This window comes from Hyla sarda, chromosome 8 (genome assembly GCF_029499605.1).
Source record: "Hyla sarda isolate aHylSar1 chromosome 8, aHylSar1.hap1, whole genome shotgun sequence".
NCBI lineage: Eukaryota > Metazoa > Chordata > Amphibia > Anura > Hylidae > Hyla > Hyla sarda.
In genome coordinates, this window is record NC_079196.1 from 99,707,996 (window position 1) to 99,725,449 (window position 17,454).

Consider the following 17,454-nt stretch of genomic DNA (forward strand, 5'->3'; position numbering starts at 1 on the left):
CGGAAATTCGAAGTGTCTTTGAGGAACCTGCCCGAGCCTCTTCTGCTGAGACTGCCCTGCTGAACCTGGTCCAGGGTAATTCTTCCGTTGGCGAGTACGCCATACAATTCCGTACTCTTGCTTCTGAACTATCCTGGAATAATGAGGCCCTCTGCGCGACCTTTAAAAAAGGCCTATCCAGCAACATTAAAGATGTTCTGGCCGCACGAGAAACTCCTGCTAACCTGCATGAACTCATTCATCTAGCCACTCGCATTGACATGCGTTTTTCTGAGAGGCATCAAGAGCTCCGCCAGGAAAAAGACTTAGATCTCTGGACACCTCTCCCACAGTCTCCATTGCAATCTGCGCCTAGGCCTCCCGCCGAGGAGGCCATGCAAGTGGATCGGTCTCGCCTGACCCTGGAAGAGAGGAATCGCCGTAAGGAAGAGAATCTTTGTCTGTACTGTGCCAGTACCGAACATTTTTTGGTGGATTGCCCTATCCGTCCTCCACGTCTGGGAAACGCACGCTCGCACCCAGCTCTCGTGGGTGTGGCGTCTCTTGATGCTAAGTCGGCTTCTCCACGTCTCACGGTGCCTGTACGGATTTCTACTTCAGCCAGCTCTTCCCTCTCAGCCGTGGCCTGCCTGGACTCTGGTGCCTCTGGGAATTTTATTCGGGAGTCCTTGGTGAATAAATTCCGCATCCCGGTGACCCGTCTTGTCAAGCCACTCCACATTTCCGCGGTCAACGGAGCCAGGTTGGATTGCACCGTGCGTTACCGCACGGAGCCCCTCCTAATGTGCATCGGAAATCACCACGAAAAAATTGAGTTTTTGGTCCTCTCCAATTGCACTTCCGAAATTCTCCTTGGACTACCCTGGCTTCAACACCATTCCCCAACCCTGGATTGGTCCACAGGGGAGATCAAGAGCTGGGGTACCTCTTGCTTCAAGGACTGCCTTAAACCGGTTCCCAGTACTCCCTGCCGTGACCCTGTGGTTCCTCCTGTATCCGGTCTCCCTAAGGTCGTTATGGACTCTGCCTGCCTTAAGAAGTGCCTCTCCCCCCCTCCCAGTCCAGTCAGGCAAGCCTCGGTGCCTCCTCATGGCCCTCGTCCTGGTGTCACACTGCCCCGTGCCAGGCCTCGCCCTATGCCCTCCCTCCCCATTCCCACTCCTGCTGTTCTGCCTGCCGTTGAGGAATCCCTCCATCCTTTCCCGGTGTCCTCATCCCAGGGGAGGCAGTTACCGGACAAAGAGAAGGGGAGACCTAAGGGGGGGGGGGGTACTGTTACGCCTAGCGCTCCGGGTCCCCGCTCCTCCCCGGAGCGCGTACGGCGTTTCTCTCTCCGCAGCGCCCCGGTCGGTCCCGCTGACCGGGAGCGCTGCACTGTCATGGCCGTCGGGGATGCGATTCGCACAGCGGGACGCGCCCGCTCGCGAATCGCATCCCAGGTCACTTACCCGTTCCCGTCCCCTGCTGTCATGTGCTGGCGCGCGCGGCTCCGCTCTCTAGGGCGCGCGCGCGCCAGCTCCCTGAGACTTAAAGGGCCAGTGCACCAATGATTGGTGCCTGGCCCAATTAGCTTAATTGGCTTCCACCTGCTCCCTGGCTATATCTGATCTCCTCCCTTGCACTCCCTTGCCGGATCTTGTTGCCATTGTGCCAGTGAAAGCGTTTCCTTGTATGTTCCTAGCCTGTGTTCCAGACCTCCTGCCGTTGCCCCTGACTACGATCCTTGCTGCCTGCCCCGACCTTCTGCTACGTCCGACCTTGCTTCTGTCTACTCCCTTGTACCGCGCCTATCTTCAGCAGTCAGAGAGGTTGAGCCGTTGCTAGTGGATACGACCTGGTCACTACCGCCGCAGCAAGACCATCCCGCTTTGCGGCGGGCTCTGGTGAAAACCAGTAGTGACTTAGAACCGATCCACTAGCACGGTCCACGCCAATCCCTCTCTGGCACAGAGGATCCACTACCTGCCAGCCGGCATCGTGACACCCCTGTGATACAAGAAAAAAGCCTATCACACCAGTACACAGACCTGCTGTTGTACTCACATGGAAATGGTCACGCACTGCCCCTAAGCCTTTTCACTACTTGCTTCATCATCCCTGATAAAGAGAGTAGCAAATGGAGTAGGGGTAGTGCGAACTTAAGTGTTTACATATCTGTTTACATATGAACTGACTATGTTCCACAACCTTATACACTTTATTGTAAGCTAATCTTTGTACTTGTGTTGACCTTTTGGACCTGCGCAACACCACTTCTGGAGAGCCTGGAACGCCTTCGTCTTCGGGAGCTCTTGGAACCTCTGGAATGGCAGCTAGTTCTTCCTAGGGAGCTGGTATTAGTCCAAGACTAGTTGGATTCTGAGTCGCTGGCAGCAGTGGTGGAGAGACTGGTGACAGGGGTATAAGCTGGAGCCAACTGTGACAAGACTGGGACTGGTGTGGAGATTAGTGTCAGTTGGACTGGCCCCGGGGTTGGTGAGACACAGAAGATCGCAGGCTCACTCGGAAAAAAACATGGGGACATCCATTGATGGATCCCTTCTCCTGGGATGTATTCTCTCGCAGGTCTGATGGCTGGAAGAGATGGTTCTTTTAGACACAACTTGATCCGGTTTCGATGATCAACTTGCGGCTCATACCCATGCTTTTGTACTTCGTACACATCAGAATCTGGATAGGGTATGGCCGTCACCGTGTATGGTTCTGTCTCCCAGATAGAGTCTAACTTATGGGTTTTTGGAAACGATTATAGTCCTGTAATTGTCTTTGCTGAGCCTCACCCATCTTCTTGCCGACAATTTCTTTGGCTTCTCTGGTGGTCAGAGACCCACTCCAGGGAGGCTTGCGGAGAGTTGTTGAACGAGACTTGGAGCCCAAATGTTAGGTCTATAGGCTGCTGTCCATGTCACCCCCTCATCAAGTAGAAAGGGGTGTACCCCATAGAACAGTGGACTGTGTTATTATAGATCTCCAATAGTTCAGGCAGCAGTCCTGACCACTCTTCTTGTTTTGACACAGAGGCTGCTCGCAACATGTGGATGAAGACTTGATTGATGCGCTCACAGAGCCCGTTCCCCTTGGGGTGTTAAGCAGTAGTCCGGAGTTTCTTGCTGGCATGGAATTGACACAGCTCTTGGAAGAGTTGGGTCTCAAAGGCCATTCCATGGTCCATTAGGACAGACTCCGGACACCCAAGGGTTTGCACCCATTTGGAGTAAAACATCTGGGCCGGTGTCTTGGCTGTGAGATCTTTGACGGGGACAACAACAACCCATTTAGAGTAGTGATCCACCATGGTGAGAGTATAGGTATACCCGGACCTGGTAGGAAACAACTTGACATGGTCTAGTGCAACCAACTGGTTAGGCCTTTCACTCTGGATGGAATGGAGGGGTGCTCTTAAGTCCTTGTGCATGTTCTTGGTGATGTTACGGACAGCACATTCACTGTACCATTTCCCAATTTCGCCTGACATTAGATTGTGGACTCCAAAGTTTCCATCGCCCTATCTCTTTGTGGAACCAGAATCTGATGAAGTCGATCACCAGAGACTGAATCCAAAGAATTTTGGTACAACTGTTCTTTGTGCACAAACAGTCGCTTCCTCTGTCGCCACAGACGTTTCAGCTCGTAGTCACACTGGGCCCGGCGTAGACGGGTTGGTACCTTTTTCTCCAGAAGGTAGTCCAACAGATCCTCCATGACTCGACTTTCGAGACAAGGAAGTAAGCGCTCCATAGAATAATATTGTTGGACCCAAGAGGGTTAATATATATAAATTAGAACTGCTCACCCTGGGTGGTTGTGTAAGCACATACACAACAATGGGATAGGTATGTAGGAAAAGGTTGTCTGCTGCCCTCCAGAGTATAAGTGGTAGTAGGTACTTGGCTTCAAAAGAACCCGGCTCACGGCGCTGATCGACCAGACAGGAAGATATGCTTAAAAAGAGGATTTATTGACCAGAATGCAACGCGTTTCGCTTCGCATGCGCAACTTCCTCAGGCATCTAACTCAACTTTCGTCCTGGATAGTCTTCCAGGTGTATAGGTCTTCTTTAACCATTTTGGACCTGAGTTCACCATCCATGAGGGCGGTCACAACATTCTGGTTCACGAACCATTGGTAGAATAGGGGCATCTCCACGTCTTTCCACACGTCTTCGACAGGGGTTCTTCACTGGGGGTCATCCTAGACAGTACGTCGGCACTGAAATTCTACTTGCTGCTTCTGTACTTGATGGTGAAACTGTACTTGGCAGTGTTCAGGTGGGCCAATGGGTAATTATCCATGTAGACAGTAAATGGCATGGTGTCCAAATAGTCTTTGAACTTTTCGGTCACAGCCCACACCAGGGCTAGAAGTAGCAACTTGAATGGGCTGTAATTCGCATTGTTCTTCTCTGCTCCTCGCAGGTTACGACTGGCATAGGCAATTACTCAACCTTGCCCTTCCTGGACTTGGGACAAGACAGCTCACAGACCTTCAAAACTGGCATCAGTTTACCGCCTGAACGGCTGACTGTAGTCTGGATACACCAAGATGGATGGTTCGATCAGCAGACTTTTGAGAGCTCGAAACACCCTCTCTTGCTGTTAAGCCCATTCTACAGGTAGCCTTCCATTGTATTTCTCCTTCGCCGTACCCCGTAATAGAGCTGTGAGGGGTTCTGCAATCTGGGCAAAGTGTGTAATGAAACGACAGTAGTAGCCGGCAAACCCCAGGAAGCTCCTGACATCTTTCACAGTGCGCAGGTTTAGTGTTGGCCAGTTCTTGACAACTTCCACCTTTTCAGGATTAGGCTGGACTCCCTCTGTGCTGACAACATGACCCAAGTAGTGGACCTGAGGTTTGAGAAAGTGACACTTTGATGGTTTGCTCTTCAGCCCATGCTTGATCAGGACTTGGAAGACCACTGACAGGTGGTTAAGGTATTCCTGGTAGGACTTGGAATACACAATGACATCGTCCAGGTACAATAAGACACTTTATCCACGGCCATGGGCACTTGCAAATATCCACTGGTTAAGTCCAGGTTGGAGAAGTAAGCAGCCAACCCGAGGGCGGTGAGTGACTCCTCGATCTTTGGCAATGGATAAGCATCCTTATGTGTGACATTGTTCAATTTCCTGTAGTCGACACAGAAGCAGATGATTCTGTCCTTTTTCTTGACTAGGAAAAGTGGTGCTGCCCAGGGGCTCTGACTTTCCTGGATTATGTCTGCCTCTTTCATGTTGGCCAGCATCTTCTTGACACTCTGATACATGCCTGGCGCGACCGGACGGTGTCTTTCCTTGATAGGTGGGCTGTCTCCTGGGAGGATTCAGTGCTGAATAATTGAAGTTTGCCTGAAGTCTGTGGGGTGCTTGCTGGAAGCCTCATGGTACCTTTTGGCAACTTTGATGATTCCATTGACTTGATCCCTTGGGGTAATGTAATCTCCAACCTGGAGTTGCGCCCACCAGGGCTCTGGGAGGGCTCACACTGGATCCTTCGGCCACTTGAGCTGCTTGAACAAGAGGATGATCTTCCAATTGCATAGGTTCCAGCAGGGCTTGATAGTCCCTATTCTTGACTCCGGGACGTGCATGACATTAGATGATGGTCTCCTTGTTGGGTTGTAAGGTCACCGACCTGATGTCTTGAACTCGTACTCTGCAGATTTCACCTTGCTTGTTGGCAAACTTCTGCTCCACCTGTAGAACTTTCAAGTGGTGCTGAGCAGCCCGCTGGCCTGAAGGGGACATATGGGGAAGAGAGGCATGCAAGGCATCTAACACTTCAGTGAAACACTTCTTCATAATGTTCATCCCCAATATAAACTAAGCAGACCCCTTATCTGTCACATTAGTTACAATGACTCCCTGCCCGCTAAGTACATGCTCTCCCAACTGAATGGTTGGCTCCCAGTATCCATGTCTGGGACTGGTTGCCCATTACCTGCATCTACTCGGAAGTTAACATCATCAGGCTCACACAATTAACTAGCATCCTAATGCTGATAGGAAACACTTTTAGGTATAGTAGACACTTGTGACTCTGTATTTATCAATGCCTCCAATGGTACACCTTCTGCAATAACTTTTACATTGGGGAAGGGGCAACATAAATTGAGAGTCCTGGACTGTTTTGCTGAAGGCCGGTCCTCAACCTCAAGGTGAATATGTTTAAATCCCAGCACTGCATTTTCCAACGTCCTGATTTGTTACAGTAAGTACAAAAGGGTCTTTGAGGTTTTCTAGGCAGGGGCGGTTCACAGTCAGGTGGAGTAGCCCGGGTGGCAAGCTCCTTCACAGCCGTATTCAGTTGTTTGATGTCCTGCCTAACACTCTGTAAAACTGAGGCAGCAGTGACTGGCAAAGTAGAGGACACTGGGGTGGGGGCTGGTGACGGAGGTAGTATGGATCTGGCTACCACACCTAGTGGCTCTGGAACAGGTGTAAGGGGTGCACAAGCTTCCTCTAACTCAGTCCCGGACTCAATCACTTGGATAGCCAGTCCTTTGAAAGCGGTTAAGGACAAGTTGGGGTTTTGGACCGCTAACATTCTCAGCTGGGCTTAGTCCCACTTATTATGAGCCCCATAAATAAATCTGTCCCTTAACACCTTATTTCCCTGCTCAGGAGTTATACCATCTAGTTTTTGGACAGTCTCTAGGGCATTCTGTAGGGCTACGGCATATGCTCTCATGGTCTCACCTGGCTTTTGTCGCCTTTCATATAGCCAGAAACGTACCTCTGATGGAGAATGTGACTCAAATACCTGATACAGTCCTTCAAAGATCTGCTCTACAGTTGCCTTCTCGGAGGCTGGCCAGGTGCGAACTTCCTCTAGCACTGTTCCCTGGAGTTGTCCTTTGAGCAATTGTACCTGTTGATTAGGAGGGAAAGAGTAAAAGACAAACAAACTCTGGATTCTCTCATTGAAATCCCTCATTTTGAAGGGGTCTCCATTGTAGGTAGGGAGGACAGGGTTCCCCATGAATACCGGTGCAGACACTGAAACACCAGGACTGCAGGTAGAGCTGGAAAGATCCTGGCGGCTGGGGCAGGTGATGACCTTGTTGCTGGAGATGAAGGGGCGCTGTCGCTTGGTTGATCTGGAGAGCTGGGTTCTTACATCTTGTTGAGTTGTGTGCTGTCGCTTTAAGAAGAATAAGGTGCTTTCCCCTAAGATGATTGCTGAAGTGTTGCAGAGGCTTGGATTTGACTGATGGGGGTACTGTAATGGATGCTCCCCCTCTATTTTGCAGGAACCCGGTTGTAATGCGTCTTGCGACCAGACTTGCAGGTACTAATGGGTTAATGCTAGCAGATACTGACACTGGAGACTTAAGACTGACAATCGTTGGTGTTTGCAGTGACTGCGCTGCAGTGGGTGCTTGATGGATAGCAGAAGAGCCGGACGGAGCAGCCGGAACCTCCAATATGGCTGCACCCAGGGAACTTCCTGTTTTGGTCTGGTCAGCAAAATCTTACTCCGTGCAAAACAGGGCGGCTCTTTGGTTCCTCCTCGCTTGATTGAAGAGGCATCACTGCTGGGGACTGACAGTGTGGAGCTGCGACCGCTCGTGTTAACCCTTTCAGGTACTACCTCTGTACAGTTCACAGTAGCAGATAACAGTCTTTTCTTCACCCCCCCCCCCCCCTCTATTTCACAAATGCCCCGAGTAAACCACTTTTCATTTGCAAAGTCCCATACACTTTCTGGCGCAGACTTAAATCGCATCGGCATGCGGTTTTTGCAGACAATATTGGACACAGTTCAGACTAAGAGAGGACTTGTTGCATAAGGTGCACACCAATACCCTGTTTGTGATGCCAAAAGTTGTGGTAGCGGGGTGTGATGAGGGAAGATGTTGTTACCCTTGGAGCAGATGGCATTAACCCCTTGTATTGGATCCTTGGCTAGGCACGGGGGCAATAAAGACTCCGATGTCAAGTTATGGACGCTAGCTTTACTGAGGGTAGACAGTTGTTAAAGTCTTTACAGTTCAGGCATTGTGACCAGTGACGCAGAGACCTTAAGGGCTTGCTGGGACTTGTAGTAGGACTGGACAATTGAATGCAGATCACGCTGACTTGACAGATGACAGGGACTTACTTGACTTCACTCATAAAACTGTGACTTTAGCTTACTTGAATTGATGGTGGCTGCAGGACTTGACTTTGAGGCCTCCAACACTTTGGGCACACACACTAGACATGACTGCACTGGAACTCAGCAGGAAGCAAGAGCTCTAAGCTCCAAGAGAGCAAGAAGAAGGAAGCTAGCTCCACCCAGGGCTTATATGGGGGAGACTAGCAGGGAGCCCATAGGTCACTCTTGCGATCACCTGGTCACTGATACCTCCTGGGTAACAATCACATGACATAACTCTTAAAGATACAACACATTTTATAATACAATACACTGCAGAACATATGTACAGGGGGGGGGAGCAGGTGCAAGGGGCCCTGGGGACACTGAAGGAGGCTGCCTGACAGGGCAGCAAGGGTACGGGGTAACATCTCCCGTACTGGCAGTGGCGTACCAAGGGGGGGCGGGGGGTGCGGCCCGCCCCGGGTACCACTCTCAAGGGGGGTGCCAGGGACGGACTGACCCGCCGCCGCCGCTGCTGAGGTCCGGGACACTCGTCCCAGATCCCCAGCAGACAGCGGTGCCTTCTCCTGTATGCGCAATACACGCACATACAGGAGAAGGTGTCTCCTCTGTGTGAGCCGCATCTGCAGCTTACACAGAGGAGATGTGACCTCCGCCCCCATGCAGCACGCAGTACAGGCGCCGGTGACGTCACTCATCCGGCGCCTGTACGGTGGAGGGGAGAAGACGCGGGCCCTGCTGCTGAGGAGATCGCTGCGTGGGAAATCAGGTGAGCATCCTTTTTTTTTTTGCTCTGCATTTACCTATAGGGAAGGGGGGGGCTCTGCATTTACCTATAGGGAAGGGGGGGGAGAGGGGGGGTGCTCTGCATTTACCTATAGGGAAGGGGGGAGAGGGAAGGGGGGGTGCTCTGCATTTACCTATAGGGAAGGGGGGAGAGGGGGGGTGCTCTGAATTTACCTATAGGGAAGGGGGGTGCTCTGCATTTACCTATAGCGAAGGGGGGAGAGGGGGGGTGCTCTGCATTTACCTATAGGGAAGGGGGGAGAGAGGGGGGTGCTCTGCATTTACCTATAGGGAAGGGGGGGAGAGGGGGGGTGCTCTGCATTTACCTATAGGGGAGAGGGGGGAGTGCTCTGCATTTACCTATAGGGAAGGGGGAGGGGGGGTGCTCTGCATTTACCAATAGGGAAGGGGGGGAGAGGGAGGGGGGGTGCTCTGAATTTACCTATAGGGGAGAGGGGGGGTGCTCTGCATTTACCTATAGGGAAGGGGGGAGAGGGGGTGCTCTGCATTTACCTATAGGGAAGGGGGGGAGAAGGGGGGTTGCTCTGCATTTACCTATAGGGAAGGGGGGAGGGTGGTGCTCTGCATTTACCTATAGGGAAGGGGGGAGAGGGGGTGTGCTCTGCATTTACCTATAGGGGAGAGGGCGGGTGTTCTGCATTTACCTATAGGGAAGGGGGGAGGGGGGTGCTCTGCATTTACCTATAGGGAAGGGGGGGAGAGGGGGGGTGCTCTGCATTTACCTATAGGGAAGGGGGGGGAGAGGGGGGGTGCTCTGCATTTACCTATAGGGAAGGGGGGGGAGAGGGGGGGTGCTCTGCATTTACCTATAGGGAAGGGGGGAGAGGGGGGGTTCTCTGCATTTACCTATAGGGAAGGGGGGGTGCTCTGCATTTACCTATAGGGAAGGGGGGGTGCTCTGCACTTACCTATAGAGGAGAGGGAGGGGGTGCTCTGCATTTACCTATAGGGAAGGGGGAGGGGGGTGCTCTGCATATACCTATAGGGAAGGGGGGGTGCTCTGCATATACCTAGGGCTGGGCGGTATGACCATATATGTGTATCACTGTATTTTTTTTAACTAACGGCGGTTACACGGTATATAACGGTATCCCCCCCCCCAAATCATGTGACCCGCCAGCGCTGTTCTGACCCCCCCCTGCCCCTATCATGTGACCCGCGCGCGGTGTTGGGCTTCCCCCCCCCCCCCAAAATCATGTGACCCGCCAGCACTGTTCTGCTCCCCCCAATTAATGATCAGACCAGCGGGGCACTACTCACATATGTCAAGCACTGCCCTCCTCCTCTTTGTTGGGGGCTGCCGGCAATGGAACTCACTGTACGCCAGTGGTCTCCAACCTGCGGACCTCCAGTTGTTGCAAAACTACAACTCCCAGCATGCCCGGACAGCCGTTGGCTGGGAGTTGTAGTTTTGCAACAGCTAGAGGTCCGCAGGTTTGAGACCACTGCTGTACGCTGTATCCCTATGCCCGGGCTGCAAAAGATACAGAAAATAAACTTTTAACTCACCCATGTCGGCCGCACGCTGGGGACGGGAACGCCGGACAGTCGTCAGCCTATCACCGGCAAGAGCGATGCCCCGCCCCTGCCAGTGATAGGCTGAGCCCACTGTCATGTAAGAAGCCGCCTTCATAGATGACAGTGGGCTCAGCCTATCACTGGCCAGGGCGGGGCATCGCTCTGGCCGGTGATAGGCTGACGGCTGTCCGGCGTTCCCGTCCCCAGCGTGCGGCCGACGTGGGTGAGTTAAAAGTTTATTTTCTGTATCTTTTGCAGCCCGGGCATAGGGATACAGCGTACAGCAGTGGTCTCAAACCTGCGGACCTCCAGCTGTTGCAAAACTACAACTCCCAGCATGCCCGGACAGCCGTTGGCCACTAGCGTACAGAGAGTTCCATCGCCAGCTGTCCGGGCATGCTGGGAGTTGTAGTTTTGCAGCATCTGGAGGTCCGCAGGTTGGAGACCACTGGCGTACAGTATAGAGTTCCAGCGCCCGGCAGCCCCCAACAAAGAGGAGGAGGGCAGTGCTTGACATATGTGAGTAGTACCCAGCTGGGCTGATCATTAATTGGGGGGGAGCAGAACAGTGCTGGCGGGTAACATAGGATTAGTTCCCCGATGTGGGGACAGCGCTGTGCTAGGCTGATAATACATTCCCGAGGGGGAGGGGCCCAACCGGTATTGCGGTATGGGGGAAAATTCATATCGTGCAGCCCAAAAAATTTGGTATTCGGTATAAACCGATATACCTATGGGAAAGAGGGGGGGTTTAGCTCTGCATAGACCTATGGGAAAGGGGGGGGTAACTCTCCATATACCTATGGGAAAGAGGGGGGGGTATAGCATAGCTCTGCATATACCTATGGGAAAGAGAGGGGGGGTGTAACTCTGCATATACCTATGGGAAAGAGGGGGGGTGTAACTCTGCATATACCTATGGGAAAGAGGGGATTACCGGGCTACCTACCTACCTGCCCTTTTACTGTGCAGGACACCAAGGAGGGCATTATTACAGTTTGTGGGCCTATAGAAAGTTTGTGTAGAGGAGGGCACTGAATATATGCAGAGTCTGACATGTTTTTCCTGCAGATGTTAAGAGATCCACATGGTGGTCTTATTCGGACAAGAGAAGAAAAGGAAAGAGGACGCCGCTGATCAGAAAAGACGTCATTGTGAGTCCCAAAATTTAACTGTAATCACTTATATGGTATATACATCCTGTGTACAGCTGATATCTACCGCCATATGGTCCTGTATATAATCACTTATATTGTATACAGATTCTTTATAGTATAGTGGTCTGTATATAGTGGTTTTATTCAGTACAGTATGGCGGTATTATCCAGTTATTGTGTGGTGGTATATATTTACTCCTTGTATACCAGTATTATTGGTCATGGAAATTTACCTACGTTAAAGTGTTTCGTACATATATACATTTTAGTTTATTGTGTGTGGGATTTGGGTGGAACAGGAGCGTGGCAGAAGATGGACGAGCTGCAGAGCCTAGCAGGGGCCCTTGCCTTTTTTTTGGTCCGGGGGCCCCCGAGTGTTGTCAGTCCACCCCCGGGGGGAGGGGAGGGAGGGGGTGTAATTAAGGGGGGGTGCGTGTGTGTGTGTGTGGGGGGGGGGGTGCCAAACAAAGGGTCCGCCCCGGGTGCCAAATGCTCTAGGTACCCCCCTGCGTACTGGGCCACCACATAATGATTTGTACAGTAGTAGAATTATTTCCTTGTCGTGGGCATCTATGCCCTTTTTGATGCACCCCATGATTCTTTTTGCCTTGACAGAAGCTGCCAGACAATGGTCGCTACAGTTAAATTTGCTGTCAACTAAACTCATAAGTCCTCTTCCGTGTCAGTAGTCCCCAATGTTTTTCCATTTTAATACATATTCCCATTCTGGATTTTTCCTCACATGTGGGTGATTTATTATGCTGTACATATTTTTGCCCTTTTATACCACTTGCATCTGTGTTTAAAAAGTGGGTGTGTCCTGTTGTAATAGGGCATGGTCTAATTTATCACTATATATGCAAGCAAGGTGGCATTTATTGTAGCTGAAATATACACCAGGTTGGAGCTGTAGAATTTAAAGTGCAGTGTATGGGATAGGCCCAGCAATGTCTGATTGTCAATGTCAGAGCCTCTTAATGAATCTGCCGAATGCTAGCGCTGCTGGGGCTTTACTAAAGACTGGCATGTGAAACACCATTCATATAAAATCCCCTATATGTGCATAACCTTACATTTATCAGTGTTATACTTAGTTTGGTCCTCAGTTGTCCTAAATGTATAACGTCTACAAGGTGAGTACAGAATCACAAGTAGAATTCAATGTGGACTTTTTTACTACAGTGTATTAACCCCTTAACAACGCAAGACATAACTGTACGTCCTGGTGATGTGGTACTTAATGCACCAGGACGTACATTTACGTCCTGAGCATAACCGCGGGCATCGGAGCGATGCCGGCATCATGCGCGGCAGGTCCCGGCTGTGGATCGCAGCCAGGGACACGCCGGTAATGGCGGACACCCACGATCCCGCGGATGTCCACCATTAACCCCTCAGATGCCGTGATCAATACAGATTACAGCATCTGCAGCATCGCAATCACTTAACAGGATGATCGGATCGCCCGCAGCGCTGCCGCGGCGATCCGATCGTCCTGCACAGCAGCCGGAGGTCCCCTCACCTGCCTCCGCTGTCTTCCGGGAGTCTTCTGCTCTGATCTGCCTTCCCGCAGACCAGAGCAGAAGATGACCGATAACCCTGATCAGTGCTATGTCCTATACATAGCACTGAACAGGATTAGCAATCGAATGGTTGCTATAAATAGTCCCCTATGGGGACTATAAGAGTGTAAAAATAAAAGTAAAAAAAGTAAAAAAATAAAGTAAAAAAAAATTTGAAAAACCCCCTCCCCAATAGAAACGTAAATTGTCCCATTTTCCCTATTTTACCCCCAAAAAGTGTAAAAAAAATTATTTTATATACATATTTGGTATCGCCACATGTGTAAATATCCATACTATTAAAATAAAATGTAAATGATCCCATACGGTGAACGGCGTGAACACAAAAAAAAAAAAAAAGTCCAAAATAGATGTTTTTTTTTAATAACATTTTATTCCCAAAAAAATTTATAAAAAAAAGTAATAAAAGTTTTGTATAAGCAAATATGGTATTAATAAAAATTACAGATCACGGCGCAAAAAATGAGCCCTCATACCACCGCTCATACGGAAAAATGAAAAAGTTATAGGTCTTCAAATTAGGGGGATTGTAAACGTAATAATTTAGTTAAAAAGTTTGCGATTGTTTTTAAGCGCAACAGTAAAAGAAAAGTGCATAATCATGGGTATCATTTTAATCGTATTGACCCAGAGAATAAAAAAACACATGTCATTTTTACCATAAATTGTACAGCGTGAAAACAAAACCTTCCAAAATTAGCAAAATTGCGGTTTTCTTTTTAATTTCCCCACACAAATAGTATTTTTTTGGTTGCGCCATACATTTTATGGTAAAGTGAGTGATGGCATTACAACGGACAACTGGTCGCGCAAAAAACAAGCCCTCATACTAGTCTCTGGATGAAAATATAAAAGAGTTATGATTTTTTGAAGGGGAGGAGGAAAAAACGAAAGCGTAAAAAAAAAATTGTCTGAGTCCTTAAGGTCCAAATGGGCTGAGTCCTTAACCCCTTAACGATGCAGGACGTATATTTACGTCCTGCGCCGGCTCCCGCGATATGAAGCGGGATCGCGCCGCGATCCCGCATCATATTGCGTCGGTACCGGCGCTCATTAACGGCCGGGCTAATACCGCGGCTAATACCACACATCGCTGATCGCGGCGATGTGCGGTATTAACCCTTTAGAAGCGGCGGTCAATGCTGACCCCCACTTCTAAAGTGAAAGTGAAAGTGACCCGGCTGCTCAGTCGGGCTGTTCGGGACTGCCGCGGTGAAATCGCGGCACCCCGAACAGCTTGCAGGACACCGGGAGGGCCCTTACCTGCCTCCTCGGTGTCCGATCGGCGAATGACTGCTCCGTGCCTGAGATCCAGGCAGGAGCAGTCAAGCGCCGATAACACTGATCACAGGCGTGTTAATACACGCCAGTGATCAGCATAGAAGATCAGTGTGTGCAGTGTTATAGGTCCCTATGTTAATAAAGGTCATTTAACCCCTTCCCTAATAAAAGTTTGAATCACCCCCCTTTTCCCATAAAAAAATAAAACAGTGTAAAAAAATAAATAAATAAACATATGTGGTATCGCCGCGTGCGTAAATGTCCGAACTATAAAAATATATCATTAATTAAACCGCACGATCAATGGCGTACGCGCAAAAAAATTCCAAAGTCAAAAAAAGAGCATTTTTGGTCACTTTTTATACCATTAAAAAATTAATAAAAAGTGATCAAAAAGTCCGATCAAAACAATAATCATACCGATAAAAACTTCAGATCACGGCGCAAAAAATTAGTCCTCATACTGCCCTGTATGTGGAAAAATAAAAAAGTTATAGGGGTCAGAAGATAACATTTTTAAACGTATAAATTTTCCTGCATGTAGTTATGATTTTTTCCAGAAGTGCGACAAAATCATACCTATATAAGTAGGGTATCATTTTAACCGTATGGACCTACAGAATAATGATAAGGTGTCATTTTTAACGAAATATGTACTGCGTAGAAACGGAAGCCCCCAAAAGTTACAAAATGGCGTTTTTTCTTCGATTTTGTCGCACAATGATTTTTTTTCCCGTTTCGCCGTGCATTTTTGGGTAAAATGACTAATGTCACTGTAAAGTAGAATTGGGGACGCAAAAAGTAAGCCATAATATGGATTTTTAGGTGGAAAATTGAAAGGGTTATGATTTTTGAAAGGTAAGGAGGAAAAAACGAAAGTGCAAAAACGGAAAAACCCTGAGTCCTTAAGGGGTTAAGCGGTTAAGATAAGATATATTGGTGTCCTTGTTCCTTGCTGTCTGCATTTCTTCCGTTTCTTTGTGAAATTAATCAATTAATCATTAATTGTGATGCATACAAAATTTGATATCACTTTGCGTCAGTTTTTAAATCGCATCCTATAGCTATATTTTAAGATCACCACCCCCCAAAAAAAACAATTTTTTAAAGACATTTAGTTGAACTGATCCTATATTTGCATAGTACCTGATGACAAATGATTGTATGAATGTGGCAATATTGTTGCCTCTAGATCTTTTGCACCTAATACAATTCTCATTTATTAAAATAAACCATCAAAAAATAATTCTTGTAAAACAAAAACTTTTAGTCAAAATCAAAAAAGGGTTAAATGCAGAAAGCACCTGGCACCTGAGTTACTAATATGGCTCCTTTTCTTAGGACTCTGCATCTGCTCTGTATTCTGTGCCATCATCCACTGCCAGGATAAAACAGTCTGTGTCATCTTTTATCCTTCTTGCACACTTTATATGTCGGGGAGGGTGGGGGGAGGGGGGGTGCATGCACTAGAAAGCTCAGAACATCATTTAGATTCTGACTATATGCCTCACCTTCTGTATCTTTTTTTTTTCTTCACTACTTTGTGTCTATGCATGATCTCTACATCCTCCTGCCCTTGAGTCTGTATCCAGAAAGGGTATATATGGAGTGCATACAAAGCATCCTTCTAGACAGCCTATTGCTCTGTATGAGCTGTTTGTAGATTATAGGATTTTGAAACCTTCAATACGGTTTGTAGAGCAATATGTTACGTTCCTTCATCAATAGTATATTTTAGTTTACTATTGCATCTTATTGCGTGTCGTTATAGTTTTTTAGTAGTAACCTGCTCTGAAATCCAATATATATATATATATATATATATATATATGTATATATTTTTTTCTATAAAGAAAGAGAACAAATATTACCTACCAATTACAACAGGGTGTTTGTAGATTATAGAGTTGCCCAGCAGAAGGCTATCGGCCCCAAAGAGTCTTGTCTCATTCAACATATATAAATGCAAGGCATGACTGACACATATTTATTCGGTTTCTATTTTCATTCATTCTGTGTAAAAACTGCAGGCTATTTCTGTGGCTTACAATTTTTAAGGTAAAGGCAAAGCTTCTTGTTCTTACCAGATATCAAGATCAGACGAATAATCTGTAGCACCTAAAAGAACATCTGGTGGACGGTACCATAGAGTGACCACTTCTGATGAATATGTCTGGCTGGGAATCGACTTTGCACGGGCAAGACCTATGTAAACAGCAAATAAAAATACATCAGGAAAAAAAAAATGCTTAAGAGAAAGTTGTATAGTTCTTATCAGTCTGACCACAGTGCTCTCTGCTCCGTGTCAGGAACTTTCAAGAGTAGAAGATTTGGACAGATATATATATATATATGTATATATATATATATATATATATATATATATATATATATATGTTACCATTAAAGGGGTATTCTGGCCAAATACATCTTATCCCCTATCCAAAGGATTGGGGATAAGATGTCTGATCGTGGGGCCCCACCGTTGGGACCCCCTGCGAGCTCCATGCAACACCCGCATTCTATGCAGGGCTGCGTCTCCAGTCTCAGAAGCAGAGATGTGACTGGAGACATGAAACCACGCCCTGCCCCCTTGTGACGTAACGCCACGCCCCTCCATTTATATCTATAGGTGGGGGCGTGACGGTCATCATGCCCCCTCCCATAGACATCAATGGAGGGGGGAGTGGCATGACATCACAAGGGAGCGTGACATGACCTCACGTCTCCAGTCCCGGAAACAAAGAGGTTGAATGCGGGTGCTGCACAAAGATTGCAGGGGTCCCAACGGCGGGCCCCCCACGATCAGACATCTTATCCCCTTTAAAATAATTATGATTTTTTTATATATATTTTTATAAACGTTTAGATATCTATGTTTGTCTAATATAAGATATATATATAGTCACATATCAAGGGGGGGGTGATGTTAACAGTCAATGGATAGGAGTTCCACAATTATATGTGATATACAACACCTGATTTTGTGCCAATCTCTGTTTTTA

The 17,454-nt window shown here is 48.2% G+C and overlaps 1 protein-coding gene across 5 annotated transcripts in view; it reads right to left on the bottom strand.

The window, feature by feature from the left end:
- CDK15 (cyclin dependent kinase 15) overlaps positions 1–17,454 on the bottom strand; it is a 305,671-nt gene that overhangs the window by 196,141 nt on the left and 92,076 nt on the right. For all 5 annotated transcript variants that reach the window (XM_056536951.1, XM_056536949.1, XM_056536950.1 and 2 more), the window contains one exon: positions 16,534–16,654. In XM_056536951.1, coding sequence (XP_056392926.1) covers positions 16,534–16,654 — 121 coding nt within the window. The remainder of the gene's footprint in view (positions 1–16,533; positions 16,655–17,454) is intronic.